The sequence below is a fragment of the Podarcis raffonei genome, chromosome 4, assembly GCF_027172205.1.
Source record: "Podarcis raffonei isolate rPodRaf1 chromosome 4, rPodRaf1.pri, whole genome shotgun sequence".
NCBI lineage: Eukaryota > Metazoa > Chordata > Lepidosauria > Squamata > Lacertidae > Podarcis > Podarcis raffonei.
The window spans coordinates 18,613,281-18,635,108 of NC_070605.1; the positions used below are offsets into that span (position 1 = coordinate 18,613,281).

At 46.6% G+C, this 21,828-nt stretch overlaps 2 protein-coding genes across 3 annotated transcripts in view; both read left to right on the forward strand.

Moving 5' to 3' along the window:
• HEPHL1 (hephaestin like 1) overlaps positions 1–21,828 on the forward strand; it is a 160,239-nt gene that overhangs the window by 56,627 nt on the left and 81,784 nt on the right. The window lies entirely within an intron of this gene.
• Positions 73–18,237, forward strand: PANX1 (pannexin 1). Of its 2 annotated transcripts, none has more exons than XM_053385627.1 (5): positions 73–345; positions 11,076–11,215; positions 13,686–13,900; positions 15,563–16,233; positions 17,254–18,237. In XM_053385627.1, exons 1-5 carry the CDS (start codon positions 165–167, stop codon positions 17,343–17,345), a joined length of 1,299 nt encoding a protein of 432 aa, XP_053241602.1. In that variant the 5' UTR covers positions 73–164; the 3' UTR covers positions 17,346–18,237. The 2 variants fall into 2 exon arrangements, with proteins under 2 accessions (XP_053241602.1, XP_053241603.1); XM_053385628.1 differs by lacking the exon at positions 73–345 and adding an exon at positions 7,510–7,584.

Consider the following 21,828-nt stretch of genomic DNA (forward strand, 5'->3'; position numbering starts at 1 on the left):
AGGCAGGCAGGCAGGGCGCGCAGGCACCGGGGGGGGGAGACCCGGCGGAGACCCCCAGCAGGGAGCCCGCGGACGAAGCCAGCCCGGAGGAGAGCGCGGGTCCGGCGGGTGGGCGAGAGGCGCTTTGGGTGAGCCGGCAGGCGCCTGGCCCTCGGCGCGCCACCATGGCCATCGCCCACATCGCCACCGAGTACGTCTTCTCGGACTTCTTGTTGAAGGAGCCGTCGGAGAGCAAGTACAAGGGGCTGCGGCTGGAGCTGGCCGTCGACAAGCTGGTCACCTGCATCGCCGTCGGGCTGCCCCTGCTGCTCATCTCGCTGGCCTTCGCGCAGGAGATCTCCATAGGTAAGGGGGCTGATGCCCCACCCCGGGGCTGGCACCGCCCGCAGGCGATGGAGGGGCCGGGCCTGGGGAGAGATAGGCACGCATGCTTAGGCACGCACCTTGCGACGTGGGGGGGGGGCGGGAGCGGGCTGCAGGGGCGGTAGGGATGTGACTGTACCGCAGCAGCCAACTCCGAGCATCTTTCCTCCCCCCACCAATAAAATATTCGACGCACAAGCACAGCCGCATAGTTGATGGGCATTGCCATTCAAGGGATGTGCGTGTCACATGATCGATTATTTGGGGCTGGGCTTACCTGACCACCACCACCACCTGCCTCAATATTTTATTCAAGTTGGCACCCCTGGACTGTACCACTCCAGATTGCAGGTTATGGCTTTTAAAATTGCTATGGATTCTGAAGGTTGCAAAAGCAAAAGCTGCTCTCTATGTAAGGACGCTTGCAATGCAATCCTAATCATAATTCGATGACTCTAGTCAGTTAATTCAAAAGCATTTGAATTATGGTGCTGGAGAAGACTCTTGAGAGTCCCATGGACTGCAAGAAGATCAAACGCATCCATTCTTAAGGAAATCAGCCCTGAGTGCTCACTGGAAGGACAGATCGTGAAGCTGAGGCTCCAGTACTTTGCCCACCTCATGAGAAGAGAAGACTCCCTGGAAAAGACCCTGATGTTGGGAAAGATGAAGGGCACAAGGAGAAGGGGGTGACAGAGGACGAGATGGTTGGATAGTGTTTTTGAGGTTACCAGCATGAGTTTGACCAAACTGCGGGAGGTAGTGGAGGACAGAGGTGCCTGGCGTGCTCTGGTCCATGGGGTCACAAAGAGTCGGACACAACTAAACGACTAAACAACAACAACAACAACAAAAGTCAGTTAATCCAAAGGGTTTTAATGGATTAAATCTGCGTAAAGGTGCATAGAACTGAAACAAATTTTATAGGAGTGGGGAAGCAGAGGACTTGTAGACTGGGGAAATCATTCTTAATACGTTTATATCACAACTTTCAACTATTGGTATTCCTCCTACCCATTTTATTCCCCCAACAAACCTGTGAGGTAGGTCAGGTTGAGAGATAGTGACTGGCCCAGCATTTCCCAGTGAGTTTCTAGCCAAGTGAGGTTTTGAACCCTGGTTGCCCAGATCCTAGTCCAGCATTTTAACCACTACACCACACTGCCTCATCTAATACCATAAGGAAAAGGTATTAGAACAGGTCAGGAAATACGTTTATTAGAATAAATGAATGAATGAATGCACTTAGAGGTTTTGACTTTTAAGCGGTGTATAAAAACTGCTAAATAAATCTTAAGTCCCAAAGTGCTTTGAGCAGAAGTAAATGGACAAGGTATTTTATATTATCACATTTATTTAAAGTTTTCAGCCTTTTGTCCTCCCAAAGTTGTGTTCGGAGCATTCTAAGGCACGTTATCTAAAAGCAGCAAGTTAAAACTTCTGTAACCTCCCTAAAAATGGGCAGCGTTTTGTGAAAAGCTCTTAAATCAGTTTTTGTTTTAATTCTGTGTCTGTCTGTCTGCCTCCCTCATCTTTACACTTCCACTGACAGTTCAAAGTCCTGCTTTATATATATCTGGGTGTGGAAACAGGCTGTGCTGCCCTTTGATGCATGACTCAACAAAAAGCCACTTACGCTGCATTTTAATAGCCCTTAAGCATTGTTTTGCAGGTTTTTTTAATCAGAGAATTATGCCACAGAGAAGGTGCAGTAGTTACAGTGTTGGCCTAATAGCACGGAGGCCAGGGTTCAAATCCTCATGCAGCCATGAAGATCCCTTGGGCCAGTGAGTCACAGTCCCTCAGCCTGACCTACATCGCAGGGAGATGGGAGAACACCACTGTATGCCACTTTGAGCAACTTGGAGAAAAGATGGGATGAAGGGTAAAGGTAAAGGGACCCCTGACCATTAGGTCCAGTCATGACCGACTCTGGGGTTGTGGCGCTCATCTCGCTTTATTGGCCGAGGGAGCCGGCATACAGCTTCTGGGTCATGTGGCCAGCATGACTAAGCCGCTTCTGGCGAACCAGAGCAGCGCACGGAAACGCCGTTTACCTTCCCACTGGAGTGGTACCTATTTATCTATTTGCACTTTGATGTGCTTTCGAACTGCTAGGTTGGCAGGAGCAGGGACCGAGCAACGGGAGCTCACTCCATCGCGGGGATTTGAACTGCCGACCTTCTGAACAGCAAGCCCTAGGCTCTGTGGTTTAGACGGAATAAATACACAAATAATAATCACAACATTTTCATTTTGAAAAGGGGGTTTTTCTTTTATGCAGGCCAACATTCTGACGAAGCCCAAATCAGCTTCATTGCTTGAGCACTTCTCAAACTCCAGGGCATGCCTGTACCAATATCCTTTGTTGCGTGCCTCTTGCTTTCAGTTCCATAACAGCTGTTGCTCCTCCTTGTCTCAATGCTGATATCGTCACATGATTTCTTTATAAGCCATGCTTCATCCTCTAGGGCTTCTGTATGGATTGTTGTTTGTTGGTAGCTATGGCTGTTTTCCTTTATTGTAAAGCTGCTTCGAGGAAAGGAGAAACAGATGCCAATGTTTTAAATACTGGAACCGATAGATTTTTGAGACAGAAGACAAAACTTGCATCATCTCCCGGAAGAAAAACAGGGAGAAAAATTGTAGGGCTTCAGGATTTCTGGTGGTTGTCTAATCCAGTGTTATCCAAACTCACTTGCCAACAAAAGAATTCCTTGTTTGGGATCCAGCTGCCAAGTCCCCCCCTGTGACCTAGAATCTATTGAACATGTTATTCCCATTGTCTGCAGATCCCGCTAGTAACCTACCCACCCCCAAAGACTCCAGTGACCTATTTATTCCCAACCAATCACTCGCGAATCACAAATCCAATCCAGACAACATAGCAATTTTGACCCTCGTATTTTTTAGCGCATATGGAGAAGAGATCAGTTTTAGTGCTTCTGTCTTTTTAAGAGCTCTGTATGTAGAATATGGGATGGGATCGGACTTGCCGATCAGAAGGTCGGCGGTTCGAATCCCCTAGACGGGGTGAGCTCCCATTTCTTGGTCCCTGCTCCTGCCAACCTAGCACTTTGAAAGCACATCAAAGTGCAAGTAGATAAATAGGTACTGCTGTGGCGGGGAAGGTAAACAGTGTTTCCGTGCGCTGCTCTGGTTCGCCAGAAGCAGTTTAGTCATGCTGGCCACATGACCCGGAAGCTGTACGCCGGCTCCCTCGGCCAGTAAAGAGAGATGAGCGCCACAACCCCAGAGTCGGTCACGACTGGACCTAATGGTCAGGGGTCCCTTTACCTTCATGTAGAATATATGATATCACCATGCTGCAGGGGTTTGAATAAAATACTCTGTGGTGGAAGGAAGCCCACCACCCTGCAGTTCAGTGATGACTAAACATAGTCAGTAGTCACAGAATGCTGACTAGAGGAGAATCCAAAGGAGGGCTAAGTCATGATCCTGTCAAGTTTTTCCTTGCACAATTTGACTTCCCCACTCCCTCCTCCTGTGCACTGTTGAAATCTGTTCTCTGGGTTCTCCCACTGGAACAGGGATGGGTGTGGGGCAGAGAGGAGGGGAATTCCATTGTGCAAGTGGAAATCCTTGTGATGGCATAATGGTTACTTAGCACCGTGTACACCTATTCAAAGGGACGCAGGTGGCGCTGTGGTCTAAACCACTGAGCCTCTTGGACTTGCTGATCAGAAGGTCGGCGGTTCGAATCCCCGCAATGGGGTGAGTTCCTGTTGCTCAGTTCCAGCTCCTGCCCACCTAGCAGTTCGAAAACACATCAACGTGCAAGTAGATAAATAGGTACCACTCTGGCGGGAAGGTAAATGGCGTTTCCATGCACTCTGGTTTCCATCACGGTCCCGCTGTGCCAGAAGCAGCTTAGTCATGCTGGCCACATGACATGGCGGGAAGGTAAACGACGTTTCCATGCACTCTGGTTTCTATCACGGTGTCCCACTGTGCCAGAAGCAGCTTAGTCATGCTGGCCACATGACCCGGAAAAACTGTCTCCGGACAAACGCCGGCTCCCTTGGCCTGTAAAGCAAGATGAGCGCCACAACCCCAGAGTCGTCTGTGACTGGACTTAACTGTCAGGGGTCCTTTACCTTTATCTATATCTGTTCAAAGTGCTGATTTTGACCTATAAAGCCTTAAATGGTTCAGGGCTGCAATACTTCAAGGAGCGTCTCTCTCCATATGAACCAACCCAGACCCTGCAATACTCACCTGAGGCCCTTCTCCTTCCTGTGCCTCCTCCGTGTAAGCTCTGGAGGATGACAACACAAGAACAGGCCTTTTCTGCAGTGGCCCCCCGTTTGTGGGATGCTCTCCCCAGGGAGGTTCGGCTGGCACCTTCATTACGCACCTTTAGGCACCAGGCGAAAAACGTTCCTCTTCAACCACTATCTCAGTTAGTTAGAACATGGTCCTGGTAAGGTTGCAGGTCTGATCCCTGTAAGGGACAGCTGCGTATTCCTGCATTGCAGGGAATTGAACTAGAAGACTCTCAGGGTCCCTTCCAACTCTATGACTCTTTGACTCTTAATCAAACCTTGGGCTGATTGACATCCAATGCCCTTTTAAATGTGTTATGGAAGTGGAGGGAGTTACTGGGTTGTTTCTGTTTTCGTTTTTATTGTGTTTTTGTTTTACATTGTATTGTTAGGTTGTGAATCGCCTGAGATCTATGGGTGAAGGGCAGTATACATATCAAACTGATGATAATAATACAGTGGTACCTCAGGTAGTACTGGGACATGGGTGGCACTGTGGGTTAAACCACAGAGCCTAGGACTAGCTGATCAGAAGGTCGGCGGTTCGAATCCCCGCGACGGGGTGAGCTCCCGTTGCTCGGTCCCTGCTCCTGCCAACCTAGCAGTTTGAAAGCACATCAAAGTGCAAGTAGATAAATAGGTACCGCTCCGGCGGGAAGGTAAACGGCGTTTCCGTGCGCTCCTCTGGTTCGCCAGAAGTGGCTTAGTCATGCTGGCCACATGACCCAGAAGCTGCACGCCGGCTCCCCTGGCCAATAAAGCGAGATGAGCGCCGCAACCCCAGAGTCGGCCACGACTGGACCTAATGGTGAGGGGTCACTTTACCTTTACCTCGGGTTAAGTACGTAACTCGTTCCAGAGGTCCGTTCTTAAGCTGAAACTGTTCTTAACCTGAAGCTAACGGGGCCTCCCGCTGCCGCTGTGCCGCTGCTGCGCGGTTTCTGTTCTCATCCTGAAGCAAAGTTCTTAACCTTAGGTACTATTTCTGGGTTAGCGGAGTCTGTAACCTGAAGCGTATGTAACCTGAAGCGTCTGTAACCCGAGGTACCACTGTACCTTGATTGCTGGGGAACAACAGCAGCAGAGGGCAATTGCAGTCATGTCCTGCTTTTGGGCTTCCCAGGGGCATCTAATTGGCCACTGTGGAAAACAGGATGCTGAACTAAATAGTCTGACCCAGAAGGATTGTTATTTTCTCAGTACTCTAAACCAGGAGAGGACAATGTGGTCCACTCCCAATTGCATTGGAACATTCAGTGCATATTATAATTTTGTTGTATACAGAGTTGTGTTTGTTTTGATTCGATTCAATTCAATTCTCAGTATTCCTTCGTTGTTGGACACTAAACCAGGAGAGGACATTGTGGTCCCCTCTCAATAGTGCTGCACTGCAACTCCCATCATCCTTGACCATTGGGCCATGCTGCAGATGGGAGTTGCCATTCAAGAACGTGTGAAAGGCAGCTTGCTAGCTACGCCTGTTCTACATAATAAGCCAACAATAGTAAACACTATTGTTCCTGCTGTAGCTAAGTGATGCTTAGAACCTCAGTTCATAGGTTGTCTCCTCTAGGCAATCTCTGAGCAGTAAGCCAGGAACAAACTTCAGCTATAGCTTTTGGTTTGACTGCGGCAAGAAAAACCCATGAGCCCAGGTTCAAATGGTAAACCAAACCATGGCTTAGCCCTGGGTCACGTGGCGGCAACACAGTCAGGATATAAGCACAGGGCCTCTGATCCTTGCTCTGGAACCTGCCCATTCACAGCAAACCACAGTGTGCTTTAGCAATATTAGCTTACTGTTGCATGCAAACTGGGTCTCCTGGTCTCCACAGCAGAGACACCAAGATTAAGCTTGCTGATCAGCTCACATATTAATTTCTAACTTGAAGCAGTAATGGAAACGATATAAATCTGGAAAATAGCTATTGCATTTTTGCCTCTTCCCAAAGCTGACTTGTCAGTTGAGGAGCATATAAACGAGCAAAACAGGCATTCCGAACTACTTTATACAGTGCTAAGAATAATCAGCGGGACTTCCCACGATTTAGGAATGACAAAGCCTCACAGCTGCCAGAGGTCATGTTTCATAGAGGGGAGGCTGAATTTTCATTTGGCTCAAGAGCTACACTGCTCTGCACGTCCCCCGGCCCACACCCGTTGCAATGTTGGATACAGCCATTTCTTCGGTGGAGCATGAGACTCTTAATTTCAGGGTTGTGGGTTCGAGTCGCCAATTGGGCAAAAGATTCCTGCATTGCAGGGGGTTGGACTAGATGACCCTCGGGATCCCTTCCAAATCTATGACCCTATGAGCACCCCACCTCAGAAAAGCTGCTTTTCCCTACCACCCCACCCCATGTTTGTCCTGATTTTTCTCATCCTCCTTTTCACAGCATCTGGGGTTTGGGTGTTGTTGTTTTTGGAGATTCCTATTTAACAGCTAATGATGGGTGTCTGAAGGGTTCACCAGGAACCTCTGGTGTTAAGAGAAACCCAGGGTTCAACTGTCGAGCCATCATGCTTACGTGTTTACCCAGCTGCTAGTGCAAGAGTATTTAATGTTATTTGGCAGCCCTGATCATCCAGCTTTTCATGGCAGTGCCTAGAATGACAACAGCTTTTGTAGCCATAAAGCTCCCATCTCTCCACTGCCTGGCATTTTGGAAGAAAAGGACCACTGGGACTCATGCCAAGTTGGCTGAGGTTTAAAATAGACCCAGCTAGCTCACATAAACACACTGCTGTACTCATAAGGGAGCCCTGTGACTACTATGGCATTGATAGGACAACAGCCTTTGAAATTAATGTCAGCTGTGACTCACACTAAATCTTTTCATCGGCACTGTAAACAGGACCCCTAAAATTTCGTTGCTGCACATTGTCGATGTGAATGTGGAGATTTATCAGATGTTGGATGCTTACTGACTGCAGCGTACGTTACAAGCATTTGTGACTTCAGCCTTTGTTGTAAAAGGGGATCGTCTTTTGCATAAGTGAATCTGATCTATGCTGGCGCATCCAGCAATAATTATTTCAAGGCTTCCAGGAACTGCAGATATGAGAGGTTTGCACATAAGACATTAGGAAGCCCTGCTGGCAAAGGGAGCTTCCTTCACCTTGTGTTCCGCTTGATATCGGAGGTTCCTGACGAAGCCTTCAGAATCTCATGCCTTTTCGCTGGACACATTGGCTATCAGGCGTCTCTGTTTACTTGGTTTATGGCCCGCTGCAGGTGTAATTCGCACTAGGGATCCTCCTTGTCCTTTGTTTATTCCCTGTCACTGAGGAAGCACAGTCCAGTTCAACCTGCGCTGTAGAAAACTGTCTCCCTTCCTTGCATATCTTCACACACTCAAGAACACATTTGGTTTATCTGTCTCCCTCCCTGCTCCACTGCTCTTAACCAGTGTCGCAGGAACACACCCCCCCCATCATTCAGTTTGTACAAACTCCACACACACACACACACACACACACACACGACATACGCTACACTTCTGTTATAAATTCATAGAAAATCAACCATACATCGGATCTGCACCGTTCCACTTTTATTTTACTCCATGAAGGAAGGACTACAAAATGGGGAAGGTTTGATACAGGGCAGCCATAATCCCTTGAGCATACCAGCACATACACAGGAGCCCTGTCCAATTGCTATGCCAACCCTGATGGTCCTAGACAGAAGACCATCAAGGTCACAAAGAACTTGCATATAGGAGTGGATTCAGCACGGACTGGAACAAAGGACAATGATCAGATCTTCCCTCTGGGGGCAGGAAACTGCAAACTCCCCTCTGTCACCTGGAAAGTACTCATGGGGAGGGGGAAAGGGGGAACCAGCCAGGTGACAGGACACTCAGGTTACCACCACAACTCCTCCCTCAACCCCTCCTTTTTGTGATGTATCAATGATGTAGTTGTGATGTAGTTTTAGGGGTATAGTTTGGGGGATTAGTAACTAATAATAAAACTAATAAAAGTTGGGGTCTTCTTTTGTTCTGGACTTCCATTTTGCTTCATCTTGTTGTGGGTGGGAGTCCTGTTGCGACAGTTTCCAATGAAGGCCAAGCCTACAGGCTGCTGTTTTGCTCCAAATTGTCCTGGTTGGTGTCTTTGTTTTTTGTCCAAGGGAGCCCTCAGATTCTTCCGTTAACACCAGGCACCCCCAAACTCGGCCCTCCAGATGTTTTGGGACTACAGTTCCCATCATCCCTGACCACTGGTCCTGTTAGCTAGGGATGATGGGAGTTGTAGTCCCAAAACATCTGGAGGGACGAATTTGGGGGTGCCTGCTCTTAACCTTTCAATTTCACACCTCTACTCCTTATCTTGCTCTGCCTCTAGCTTTTCCTCTACACCCCACACTTAGAAGCTGTCTCCCTGCTGCTACTTCCAGCAACCTCACCCTGTTCACATGCTTCTTCTCTCAACATGCTTCTTTTGGGACGCTGGTGGCGCTGTGATCTAAACCACTGGGCCTCTTGGGCTTGCCGATCAGAAGGTCGGCGGTTCAAATCCCCACGACTGGGTGAGCTCCCGCTGCTCTGTCCCAGCTCCTGCCAACCTAGCAGTTCGAAAGCATGCCAGCGCAAGTAGATAAGTAGGTACCACTGTGGCGGGAAGGTAAATGGCGTTTCTGTGCGCTCTGGTTTCCATCACGGTGTTCCGTTGCGCCAGAAGTGGTTTAGCCATGCTGCCCACATGACCCAGAAAGCTGTCTGTGGACAAACGCCAGCTCCCTCAGCCTGAAGCAAGATGAGCTCTGCAGCCCCATAGTTGCCTTTGACTGGACTTAACCATCCAGGGGTCCTCTACCTCTACCTCTACTTCTCTACATTTCTCTCTGCTCCCTGAAGCACACACCTCTGCTATCTCCACTGCTTTCCCCTCTTTTCCCTCTGCTTCCCTCCATCTCCTTTCTCTGTTGCTTAGCCTGTACACCCACCTACGCTGCCCCACCCATGGGTCTTTTATCCTTGCATGGGTGGGGCATGGCAGTGTTCCCGAAGTGCTCCCCTTGTTGCCCAGCTTCCCAGCTGTGCCCTTCCCTTTCCTGGACAGATTGACAGCGCAGAAAGACAGCTTCTCTGCTGCAGCCACTCTCTCTCTGCACAGAGTTCTGTGCATGTCTGTTTTGTACACTACTTCTCAGGTAGAAAACCTGTGACCCTCCTGATATTGTTGGAATACAGTTCCTATCAGCCCCAGCCAGCGGGGCCAATGGTCAGGCATGATGGGAGTTGCCGTTTAGCAGCCGAACCCAAAGAGTACTCATTAATGGTTCCTCGTTATCCTGGGGGGGAAAGCGACAAGTGGGGTGTTTCAGGGTTCTGCTCTGGGCCCGTTGTTGTTCAACACCTTGATAAATGACTTGGAAGAAGGAATTGAGGGGGTGCTCATCAAATTTGCAGATGACACCTGTGGCGATCACACAGGGTCCCCGGACGTTTAACGGTCTATTGATCCCTGTGCCACCACTGTGCTCGCTTCCCTGCTGCCACCAACCAGTTACTCTCTGGTAGAACACTGAGTCCAGTCAGTTGTTAAAAGTGAACCAAAAAAAAAAAACAAGTTTATTTTACAACATTAACAAGTTTATGGTTTCTCAGATAATATTCCTGTCAGTATCTTAACTTCAGTTTCTTTACCAGCCTATACCTTCCTAATACCTTCTGACTGATTATCTCAACTGTTTGACTGACTCCTCTTAACAAATTCTCTCCCTCTCTCACACCAGACTAGCCCAACCCACAGACTTATCTTCTCTGTCTCTGCTAACTCCAGACTGTCTTCTCAACCACCCTAACTCTAACTCCCCTTAACAAATTCTCTCTGTGCTAAAACTGCTTAACTCTGCCCCTTGGGTTCCCACTGGTTAGTCATTTTACAATTAGTTAACCCTTTCCCTATGAACCCAGTATGACGTCACACACCTAGGAGGGCAAACGCCACAACACCAAACTGAGAAGGGTAGCTAATGCCGCAAAAGACAGAATCATAATTCAAAATGACCATAACAGATTGCAGAACTGGGTCCCAGCTAACAAAATGAAGAAATGACACTCATGTGAAACAAACTGTGTTTTGTAATGGGTTTCAATGCTGAACCTTTCCCATGGGTTCACTGTTTCAAACTCCACCTTGCATGTAGAAAAAGTGCATGTCAGGAAGATGACTAGGCTTCCTGATTTTCTGTGTCCTCCCCACCCACTTAAGCATTCAGACATGAACACGTGTTTGCTCAGTGCATGCCTGCTCACACGCTATGTCTGCAGCGTGAAATAGTGCAACCTGGGCAAAACTTCCTTTACTTGACCCAGCTGCCTATCAAAATGGGTTCCAAACCCTCCGTTTTTGTATTGTACCCTGTATATTTCATGTTGTTCCCCCTTTTACAGTGCATCCTTCTTTACTTGCTAGGTACCCAGATGAGCTGCTTTTCTCCAAGTACATTTTCCTGGCGCCAGGCTGCTTACGTGGACTCCTACTGCTGGGCGGCTGTGCAGCAAAAACAGCTTTCACAGAGCGACTCGGGGCACCTTCCACTCTGGCTTCATAAAGTTTGTATAATTGGCCTTCGTCACCTTCTTTATTCTGGGTAATAAAAACCCCACTCAGACACCTGAAGCTGTAGCATTGCATTCCCACTGGCATTCATGGTTTTTCTCATGTTAATGTACGAGCTATATTTTCTCTGTGGTTTGATTGTTATGGTTCCTTAGCTGCCTTTTGCCCTAATGCCCCAGAGCTTTTAAACTGGTTGTTGTTAGAAGTAGTAGTTTATTTTTTTTGAAAAAAATAGCAATCATAATCCCCATGACCCAATTATGTCTGTTTCCATTTGAAAGCAGCAAATTATAGGCTTTCCTAATCTGTGCCGTTTCAAGTGGAATCATTTCATAATTCAATATTCTCTCTTCTTCTCTCTCGCACACATATTGAAAGCAGCCTTCCTTGAAACGGGGGCGGGGGGAGGAAATGCCAGGAAGAAGAGCTAGCAATCACATCCATACCGTAGATCAGAACCACATTTAACATGAATAGCCTGCCCCAAAGAATTCTGGGAACTGTACTTTATCCCTCACCTGCATTGTCAGTGTGAGGAAAGCAGTATGAGCAGAAGGACAATTAGGAAACAGGGGGTTGTGTGTAGGTTAACAAAGCAAGTAAGGACACAGTCCCTAGAGGAAATAAATGAGTTGGGACTGTTGTTTATAGTTAACAAAAGCTGCTGCGGGCCATGGAAACTTATGTCGCCACGCATTCGTGAACGGGGTCATAGGGCTCTTCGCTTGGTTTTGCTAGCAGTCTTTTTGAAGCGCATTCACTTTGCTGTCGTTCTTGCAAGTTTACAGCAGTGCTAGTTCAGAACGATAAAGCGAGAGAGAAGAAGCTGCTTCTTACCTAAAGGAAGCGAGGAATGGGCAGATGAGCTTGCAGGGGAAGAAAACAAGGTCAAGGGGAAAGGTTGAGAGACAGAAAGCAGCTGAATGCAAATAGGCTTCTCATCTAGTCTTAATTCTCTAGCTATTACCCCAAAAAAACAAACAGTCCTCTTGGTTGGAGTAAGAGCTCTTCAAGACTGATTTGATTCCAAAGATTGGATCATTTCCCAGATACAGACTCAATCTGCAGAGGAATAAAGAATGTGTGAGCCAGGCAGCCGACGCGGTTTCAGCCTGACCTCAGCTCCGCTTCCATGTGTTCCCATACTGCCGCAGTTCCTCTCGTCTAATTTCCCCCCACTACTTCACAATGGAGTCTGAATTCTCTAGGCATTCCAATTTGCTCTTACAGCCCACGTTCCTATCAACCTGTTGTTTTGAGTTGTCCTTCGTCCCAAGGCCATTCACAGCCGCTTGTGATGCGGTAACATCAGTAGTGAGCCGTACTTAACCGCATCAGTCTGCCACTGTTCTTACACCCTCTCTGCTTTGGGTGGCCAACTTTTTTCCATTGGTCCTGCTCCTATCCCTTTTACAGCCTCTGGCATCCCCCAAAAAGAGGACACTTCTGCAGTCATGTTAGCGCGATAAGATGCTCTGCATCTGGTTTTTCAGTCTGCTGTTAAAATCACAGCAGCAGTGTCAGCTAAAATGTTGGCACGCTTACTCTTATTTATTCATTTATTTTAAAGACGCTATATTCTGCTCTTTGGTGGTGCTTCCAAGGCAATCAGCCTCAGTCTCTTGCACAAGCCTAGCTAAGTCTACTGAGAAGTAAACCCCTTTAAGTTAGTGGGACCTATTCCCAGATAAGTGTGGACAGGATTGCAGCGAATGTTATTATTCGTACGCTTTCCAGACCTGTATCGCAAAATAATCCCAATATTAGGAATAAAGGAAACTGCCCTATACTGAATCACACCATTGATCTATCTAGCCTGGTTCTGTCTACACTGGTTGGCAGCAGCTGTCCAGGATTTCAGATATTCCCAGCCCGACCTGGAAATGCTGGCGACCTTCTGTTTTGCTTTTTGTTTTTGTTTTTCCCCAATAATATTTATTAAGTTTCATACAAATACAACACATACTATAAAATCAATGAAACAAAAATAAAACGAAAACAAAAATAAAAACAAAACAAATATAACAAATGATAACCAAAAATACAACCACAAACACATAAACAATAAAAATTAATTAATTAATTAAACTTCCAACTTCTCAAACATATTACTTGACTTCCTCTAATCTCTTCCATCTGAATTTCCTTGTACCTGAATGTAGCTGTTTTCCAATATCATTATTCAAAAATACAATATTCCAATTATAATCAGATTTCTTAACTTTTCTTAACCTCTATGTCTCATTTATTTATTGAGTCCTAATTTAACGCTAGGCCTATTTAGTACCTTCAAGTAACTACTAATCTTTAATATTCGACCTTCTGCATACAAAGCAAATGCTCTATCATGGAGCCACAAATTCAGTTTGCAAAACGTCTCAGCAGTCCTGCTTGCCTCTTATTATTTAACAGATTGCGGATGGCTCTGAGCTAATTCCTTATCCTCGTTATTTTCTTCTGCAGTTTTTCCCATACATCCTCCTGCTGGTTGCAATCCTCCTGTACCTCCCATGTCTCTTCTGGCGCTTCACCTCAGCCCCCCACCTTTGCTCAGACCTGAAATTTATTATGGAAGAACTCGACAAATCCTATAACAGGGCAATCAAAGCCGCAAACAGCTGCCGCAGTGGGGACGTGAGGGGCTCATCTCCGACCATTAATGAGAATATGGCTCAGAGGTAACATCCCACTCCTTTCCATTTTCTAAAATTAAAATGAACTTGAGTTGGAAAAATAGGTAAGCTACTCACATCCAGAGTCTGACAACTTCTGGAGGGCCACAGGGCCCCCATTCTTGACTTAGATAATTGGAGGCTTTTCTTCAGCTGCACCAGAAGTTAGGCAGGTGGCAATCAGAAAAGAGCCTTCTCTGTGGTGGCCCCTCAGTGTTGAAGCACTGTCCTCAGGGCTGCTCACCTGGCTCACCATTTTAATTGAATTTCAAGCAGTTCTCCATTCTGCCATCCCATTTCAACCCCCCACCACACACACCACCATCATTCTCACGAGAGCCAGTGTGGTGTAGTGGTTAAGAGCAGTGGACTCGTGATCTGGTGAACCGGGTTCGCTTCCCTGCTCCTCCACATGCAGCTGCTGGGTGACCTTGGGCTAGTCACACTTCTCTGAAGTCTCTCAGCCCCACTCACCTCACAGAGTGTTTGTTGTGGTGGAGGAACGGAAAAGGAGATTGTTAGCCGCTTTGAGACTCCTTAGGGTAGTGATAAAGCGGGATATCAAATCCAAACTCTTCTTCTTCTTCATGTTGGAGGAAGTAGACTGTCCTGCAAAAGCATGCACTGAACACAGTAGACTTTGGGGTGCCATGATGCACTCTGTTTTTGCAGTTGCTCTTCCAGGATGCATCTTTAAAAAAAAATATGATGCTGGTTGTCAGAGGCTCAGGAGCAGAAGAGCAGGGGAGAGAGCAAATAGAGAGCGGAGGAGAGGAATCAGAGGGGAGCGTAGGGGAATATGACAGTGGCCCGAGAGATTCCATGAGCTTCTCCAGCGAATCAGAAGATTCCCAGAAGGGGGCGCCTATGGTAAGGGCGAGGGGAGTCCCAGGGGGGACGCTCCATAAACAAGGAACCAGAGGGGACTCCCAAGGGAGTAGCGGAGGATCAGGACCAGTTCCCCCACCAGAGCACAGTGGGGGGGAAGAGTCACATGAGTCAGGACCAGCTTCTCCTCCAGCGGGGAGAGAAGATGAGTCAGGGGTAACCACGCCCCCATCGGGGAGTGGGGAAACGGAGGGAAGGCCAGGTCCAGCTAGCCTCCCCGAAAGAGGGAGCAGTGACACAAGTGTAACGGTCAGAAGGAAAGTGGGAGGCTGCGCGCGCCAAGTTCAAATGTGGAGGAGCGCGGGACAGCAAAAACCCGGATTGGGAGCCAGGTCCTAAAGCCCGAAGGAGGGGGGGGGAAGAGTCAGGGGACTCGGCGTCAGAAGAATCTAGGAGGGCTGAAACTCCGACTAGCAGGAGGACCCAGAGAAAGAAGGAACAGAGGAAGAGGTGGAGTAAGGCTAGAATCTTAAGCTGGTGTCAGGGGGGAGGAGATTCAGATGGGACTTCTACGGTCTAAGGCATAGACGTAGCGTTGCGCGTTGCGCGTTTGGAAATGAAACTGAACTTCAATAAAGACTTTTTTACTTGAGGAAGAAGCAGCGTTGGTCTTGTGTGAGCTGGGACCTTGGGCAGCGCTGACACTGGTGCTTTGGAATCTGAGCCCTCCCAGTTTCGTGTGTGTGTGTGTGTGTGTGTGTTGTGCAGCATCTGAGCAAATGAAATCCTGGTGTAATGGCTCTGGATATTGTCTCTTTGGTGTTCCCCCCTCCCCTCCAGTTTCTGGGAAATATCCGAAAGCCACTTCAAATACCCCATTGTGGAACAGTACCTGAAGACAAAGAAGGGCTCCAAGAGCTTAATAATCAAGTACATTATTTGCCGTTTGCTGACCCTGATGATCATTCTGCTCTCCTGCCTCTACTTGGGATATTACATCAGCCTCTCCTCAATGACTGATGAGTTTATCTGCAACATCAAAACCGGGATATTGAAGAACGACACCACTGTTCCCGAACGCTTCCAGTGCAAACTGATTGCCGTCGGTGTCTTCCAGCTCCTCAGCTATATCAACATCATAGTGTACCTCTTGCTCATGCCCATTGTGGTATATGCGCTGCTGGTCCCTTTCAGGCAGCGCTCAGACATTCTGCAAGTGTATGAGCTCCTGCCGACGTTTGACGTCCTCAAAGTCAAAACCAAACACTACAACGACTTGAGCCTCTACCTCCTCTTCCTCGAGGAGAACGTCAGCGAGCTTAAATCTTACAAGTGCCTCAAAGTTCTGGAGAACCTGAAAGGCAGCGGCGAGAAGTTCGACCCCATGCAACTCCTGATGAATCTCGGCTCGATTAAAACGGACGTTGCAGATGGCAAGTCAGCCACCGTCAAAGAGGGCTCTGGAAAGAAAGCAGAGCCGGAAAAGCCAAACAGTGCGCTAGAACTGAAGGGTAAAGTCGCTTCACTTCGGTTTGCTTCCTTTTATGTTATGCATATATCACTGCTCCTAATATATTGATCAAAGTGGTTTGCAAGTTTTTAAATACTGTATTTTTTGCTCTATAAGACTCACTTTTTCCCTCCTAAAAAGTAAGGGGAAATGTGTGTGCGTCTTACGGAGCAAATGCAGGCTGTGCAGCTATCCCAGAAGCCAGAGCTAAAACAAGCAAACAGACCTGTGCATTTTGAGGAGGAGGTGTATTAATTGCCTCATACTAATGCCTCCAGATAATTTACAAAAGCTTATCATAATCGTAAAGCTATAAAATGCAGCAGCTTAAAACACCGTAAAACAATGCCATTCTGTCGAACCTTTCTATATGTAGACTTAAAGTAGCGTTTGGGATGTGAAGTCATGGATCACACATCCAATGTGTTTTCATCTTGAAGTAAGCCTGCTGAATTCAAAGGGAAATGTGTACAAGATGGTCACCCCAATATCTTTGAATTTTAAATACCAGTTAGGAAAGAAATGCTGTGGACTACTACCCTACAAGCCTTATTTCACACGTGCTCCATTCCTGGAGTTACATCCCACATATCCTAGAATCTGTGGGTATTTTTCAAATGCCTCTGATATTGTTGTTGTTGGTGGTGGTGTTATTGTTGTGGTTGTTATACCACCCTATACCCAGAGATCTCAGGGCGGTTCACAGAAAAAAATCAAAATATAAAACAAAAAAATATATAATCAAAATAAAAACAACAATTCAATAACCTGTTGTTTTAATGGCTACAAACAATTCAATAACCTGTTGTTTTAATGGCTACAAACCTGCAGACAGCTAAGGAGGCAACTTCAACAGCCTAGATGGACATATAGCTACAGTCTTAAACTATATGAAGGACGGGAAGTTCCTCTTCTCTCTCACACACGGACATTTTGTTTGAGGGCAACAAGACTACTTTTTTGTGATTTCTATGGAAAAGGATAACTGAACTTCCATTTTCCACGACTTGCTGTCTTTCAGATGCAACAGAACAGACGTCACCTGGCAATGGAGCAGAAGCAGGTAAAGAAGACGCCAAACTTCGCCAGAGGCTTCTTGATTCTTCGTGCTGATGGGCCCACGTAGCAATTTGTGGATTCTGACTGTTCTTCCCAGTTACTCCAGCGTAAGCCATACTGAACCCTGGGTGCTCGCCTCATTATTGAGTGTGTAAGGGGGCTGGGCCTAAGGGCAAACCATAGTTTACAAGCTTTTTATATGCCTATGTTTACATGCCTGCCCAGCCCCTATGTCTTATGGCCGATGGTTGAGGTTATTTATGCCAATTCTGTGGGATAGAAACGATGGAAGAAAGTCCACATTGTAAGTAGGGCACAGAGAGAAATATCCTGGATGACCTGAAGGAAAAAGGAGTTAGCTTTTCTCACCAATGGAACACTTGGGGCCTAGTTGTACACAGGTGTGGATATCACAGTATAAGCCTAACTATGTCTACTCTGAAGTAAATCCTATTGATTTGCAGCCTTAATCACTCTACACTTGAGTCTGGTTTGCATGTGTGCATGTACGCACTTGTTTCCCGTTCGATTAATGACCATGCACTTAAAACCAAGGTAACCAACAACTTAAGCTCTGAAATTAGGAATATTTCATGGACTTGGATCAACGCACATGGCACAAAGAGGTGGACTGAACTGTGGGGATAAGACTGCAGAGGGGGAAATGCTGGTGGGTTTTTCATGATCTTTCCAAAGATGGGGAAATCATGTCCTCTTTCAGTTGTTTGTTGAAACAAATACGCACCTGCTAAATACATACATATTAATCTTCTGTGGTGTCAGAACCGCCACTGTGATTGCACAGAGGGATGCTATGAGAATATACATAATAATTCAGGTAACGCGGATAAACGGTGCTCCTTGTGTTCTTGTTATTTCAGTTGTGATGCACATGCAAGAGATCCTTGTGCCCCTTAGGATTTTCCTGCAATCTTCTGTGTGGGACTTTCTGTGGTCAGCTGCTACTGTGCTTCCAGGGAAGGTGCCCTACAGCCACCCCTGCCCCTTAGAAACAATGGTGAGGACAGCCCTAAAAACTGAATTAGACCTGTTGCTTTTGGAAGTTGACTGACTGCGAAACCGGGCTTTCTTTACAGCCGGGGTTCCTCCTTGCACAGAGGAACTCCTCATGCACACAAGTGTAGATCTCTTTCCCATTATATCCAAAGGCGTGGATGTAGCAGGCAACAGCAGCCAGGGTGCAGCCGTGTGGCGTGGCAGAAGCAGCAGCAGTGCGTGGGGCTGCCTTGTAGGGACTGCAGTCCTCTCAGGTGCTCTTCAAACTGCAAGCAGAAAAACCTCTTTTAAGGACGAGGGTGCTTGTTTTGAAAAACACCATTTCAGCGCTATCTGCATTGATGAGGATGTGTTTTCTTCCGTTGCTACTTGTGTTACGCCGGCATCTGTGGAGAACCTTTGTGCCTCCGAATGTCCCTGAGCTACAAGTCCCCTCTTCATGGGCCATGCTGCTGGGGCAGATGGGAGTTGTAGTTTAACAAAGGGCCAGAGGTACCTGTATTAAGGGAGATTTGACAAAGACCTACGATAGGGCTAAAACCAACCTTAACCTTACCAACCGTTGCCTTCAGCATTCAGTGTCAATGGTCTTTTAACAGTGACAAAATGCAGCTAACTGTGTGATTATTCGCGGCTTAAAGGGAGGTTTTGTCATGTTCAGCCCAGACACTGAGGTCCAGCTCTGAGCGCCTTCTGGCGAGAAGTGAGGTTACAGGGAACCAGGCAGAGGGCCTTCTCGGTAGTGGCGCCCGCCCTGTGGAACGCCCTCCCACCAGATGTCAAGGAAATAAACAACTATCAGTCTGACTTTTAGAAGACATCTGAAGGCAACCCTGTATCGGGAATATTTTTTAAAATGTCTAATGTTTTACCATTTTTTTATGTGCTGTAAGCTGCCTAGAGTGGCTGGGGAAACCCAGCCAGATGGGCAGGGTGTAAATAATAAAGTTATTGTTATTATTATTTACTCGTGGTAAGATGTAGGGGAAGATTGTAGATCTGTAATCCCTGTCCAACACCCAGGATAAAGGACTGCTGTGCCGTTCGTACGGAGACCCCAGTCGTCTCACGGACTATTGAGCCGTACACCACTAATGCGCTGCCACCAACCAGGTCCTCCCCAGTAAATCACTTAGTCTCAGTCAGGTTCTTAAGTTAACAAAGAAGAGTGTAGTTTATTGCAGACACAAACAAACTTTAACTGCATTCCAAACGTTGTTTCTCTTTACCTTCTTAGTCTTATTTTATCCTGTCTCTATCTCTTCTACCTCCCCTCACACAAGAACCAATTGCACTGTCTCTGTTTCCAACTGCCTGCCAACTGCTTTTCCAACTGCCTTTCCCAACCAACCAACCAACCAACCAACTGACTAAAACCAACCAACTATGCACAACCCGAACCTCGGGCTAAGCCCTTTTATAAACAGGTAGGCTCCGCCTCCAGCTTTCCTATTGGTCCACATACTAACCCTTTCTCTCCCCCTGTACAGACATTTTCAAACAAACGGGCAAACGCCACATCTGCCAATTGCAGTATAGCCTTTGAGACTTTGAAAGCTGCTGCCACTTGTAGTAGGCAGACCACATTTAGTGCTCTGAAAAGAGAACTCCCTATGTATATGTATATGTATATGTATATGTATATGTATATGTAATGTGTGTGTGATCATGTTCACTTTGTAGAGGAGTATTGCATGGAGTAGACTTGGGGAAGATTTGCATAAGACATTGACAGCTTGAAACATTTCAAGGACTACTGCAATTATGTTTGAACAAAACGCCTAACTGCCGTGTGACAACAGTAAGATTTGTCGCATTTGTTAGTGGCTGAACCAAAAGCCATTTATAAAAATTTGTGTATGAATAAATGTTGCCTCCTTGGGACATGTTTTCTGCAGTCTTTTCTTCGCTGAATGGGAAATGATTTGGAAACAAATAATAAATCTACCAGCAGCATTCGCCCCCTGCTCAGACATTTCTTTTCAGCAATTAAAGTTCTTTGTTTAAAGCTAGCTTGAAATCTAGCTTTTTGTCTGTTAAAAGTGTGAGAAGGATTCAGGAGTCTTCCCACTTGGTTTGATGCGACAAGTGAAATGGTAGCTATCCCCCTTTCTTCCATAATTATCACTACAACTAAAGGCCCAACTAGCTTAAAAATTGAGCAACAAAGTAAGTTGGTACTGAAACAGACCTGTAAATAGTGTGTGTGTGTGTATAATATATATATATAATTTTTAAAATTATATTTTCTGTTTTACAATTTAAAATACTCATTTTACATCCTTAAGATATCAGTGACTTCCCTTCTTCTCTTTCCATGGTTCATTTTCCGGAGAGCAGAATAAACTCTTTCTTTGAACCAACCTCGGTGTCATTTTGACTTCCTTCCTCCTGTTCCGGAGCAACGCAGACCCGATCGGTGAACTCCAATAAGGCTACAGCATATCACAAATCCCTGCACATTATACAGAAACTATACCATTCATTATTCCATTATTGCATCCTTCAAAACTTGTTTACGCTGTTGAATTTATCTTAATGCTGCCAGCATTTTCAGCTGTACACAGTTGCCGTATTTCTTGCTCCATAAGACGCACTTTTTTCCTCCTAAAAAGTAAGGGGAAATGTCTGTGTGTCTTATGGAACGAAGCCAGCAAGAGCCGCTGCCTCTGGCACGCTCTGCGCAGCTCTCCCTTTAAAGCAAAAGGCTCTTGCTGGCTTTACAGCGAGGCGGGAGGAGGGACGGACGGCAGCCCCTTCTGTCCCTCCTCCCAGCTGACTGTAATTCAAGCAAAGGGGGAGCCACAGCTGCCCGCCACAGGCACGCACAAATTTGAGCTCTCCCTCCCTCTCTCTTCCTTCCTTCATTCCCTCCCTCCCTCTTCCAACTTGAATAAAATATTGGGGGGGCAGGTAAGCCCCACCTCACATACTGTAATTCAGCCTTTCTCAACCTGTGGGTCCCCAGGTGTTGTTGAACTACAACTCCCATCACCCCTAGGTAGCAAGGCCAGAGCTCAGGGAAGATGGGAGTTGAGGTGATGGGAGAATATTTTTTTCTTGTTTTCCTCCTCTAAAAACTAGGTGCGTCTTAAGGTCGGGTGCGGAGTGAAAAATGCGGTATTTTCTACATATTCAGTAAAGGTTTTCCAATCTTTTTGAAACGTATGTTCTTCTTGTTCTCTTATTCTATATGTTAAGTCTTCGAGTTGTGCATATTCTGTCAACTTAAGTTGCCATGCTTCTTTAGTTGGGACCTCGCTCATTTTCCATTTTGGGGCCAGAGCTGCACATTGTTTAGGCAGTTCACAGCAGCTCTTCTTGCACTGAATGTGCCAAAACCACAGGAAAATAATGCAGCTCTTTGTAGATTTTAAAGTATAAAAGGAATAGGCTATATTAAGCCACTGATCTTCAAATTGTGTCTTTTGTAGTTGTTGCAATTTCTGCTTCTGCTGCCAGGATATTAATTATGCAGCATTAACTAAATCGTTCTTTTCCTTTCCTATGATGCCAGAGG

Coding starts and splice junctions, on each gene's coding strand:
- PANX1 (XM_053385627.1), top strand. CDS start 165: ATGGCCATCGCCCACATCGCCACCGAGTACGTCTTCTCGGACTTCTTG. Junction 346..11,075: donor CGCGCAGGAGATCTCCATAG/GTAAGGGGGCTG, acceptor TTTACTTGCTAG/GTACCCAGATGAGCTGCTTT. Junction 13,901..15,562: donor AATGAGAATATGGCTCAGAG/GTAACATCCCAC, acceptor CCTCCCCTCCAG/TTTCTGGGAAATATCCGAAA.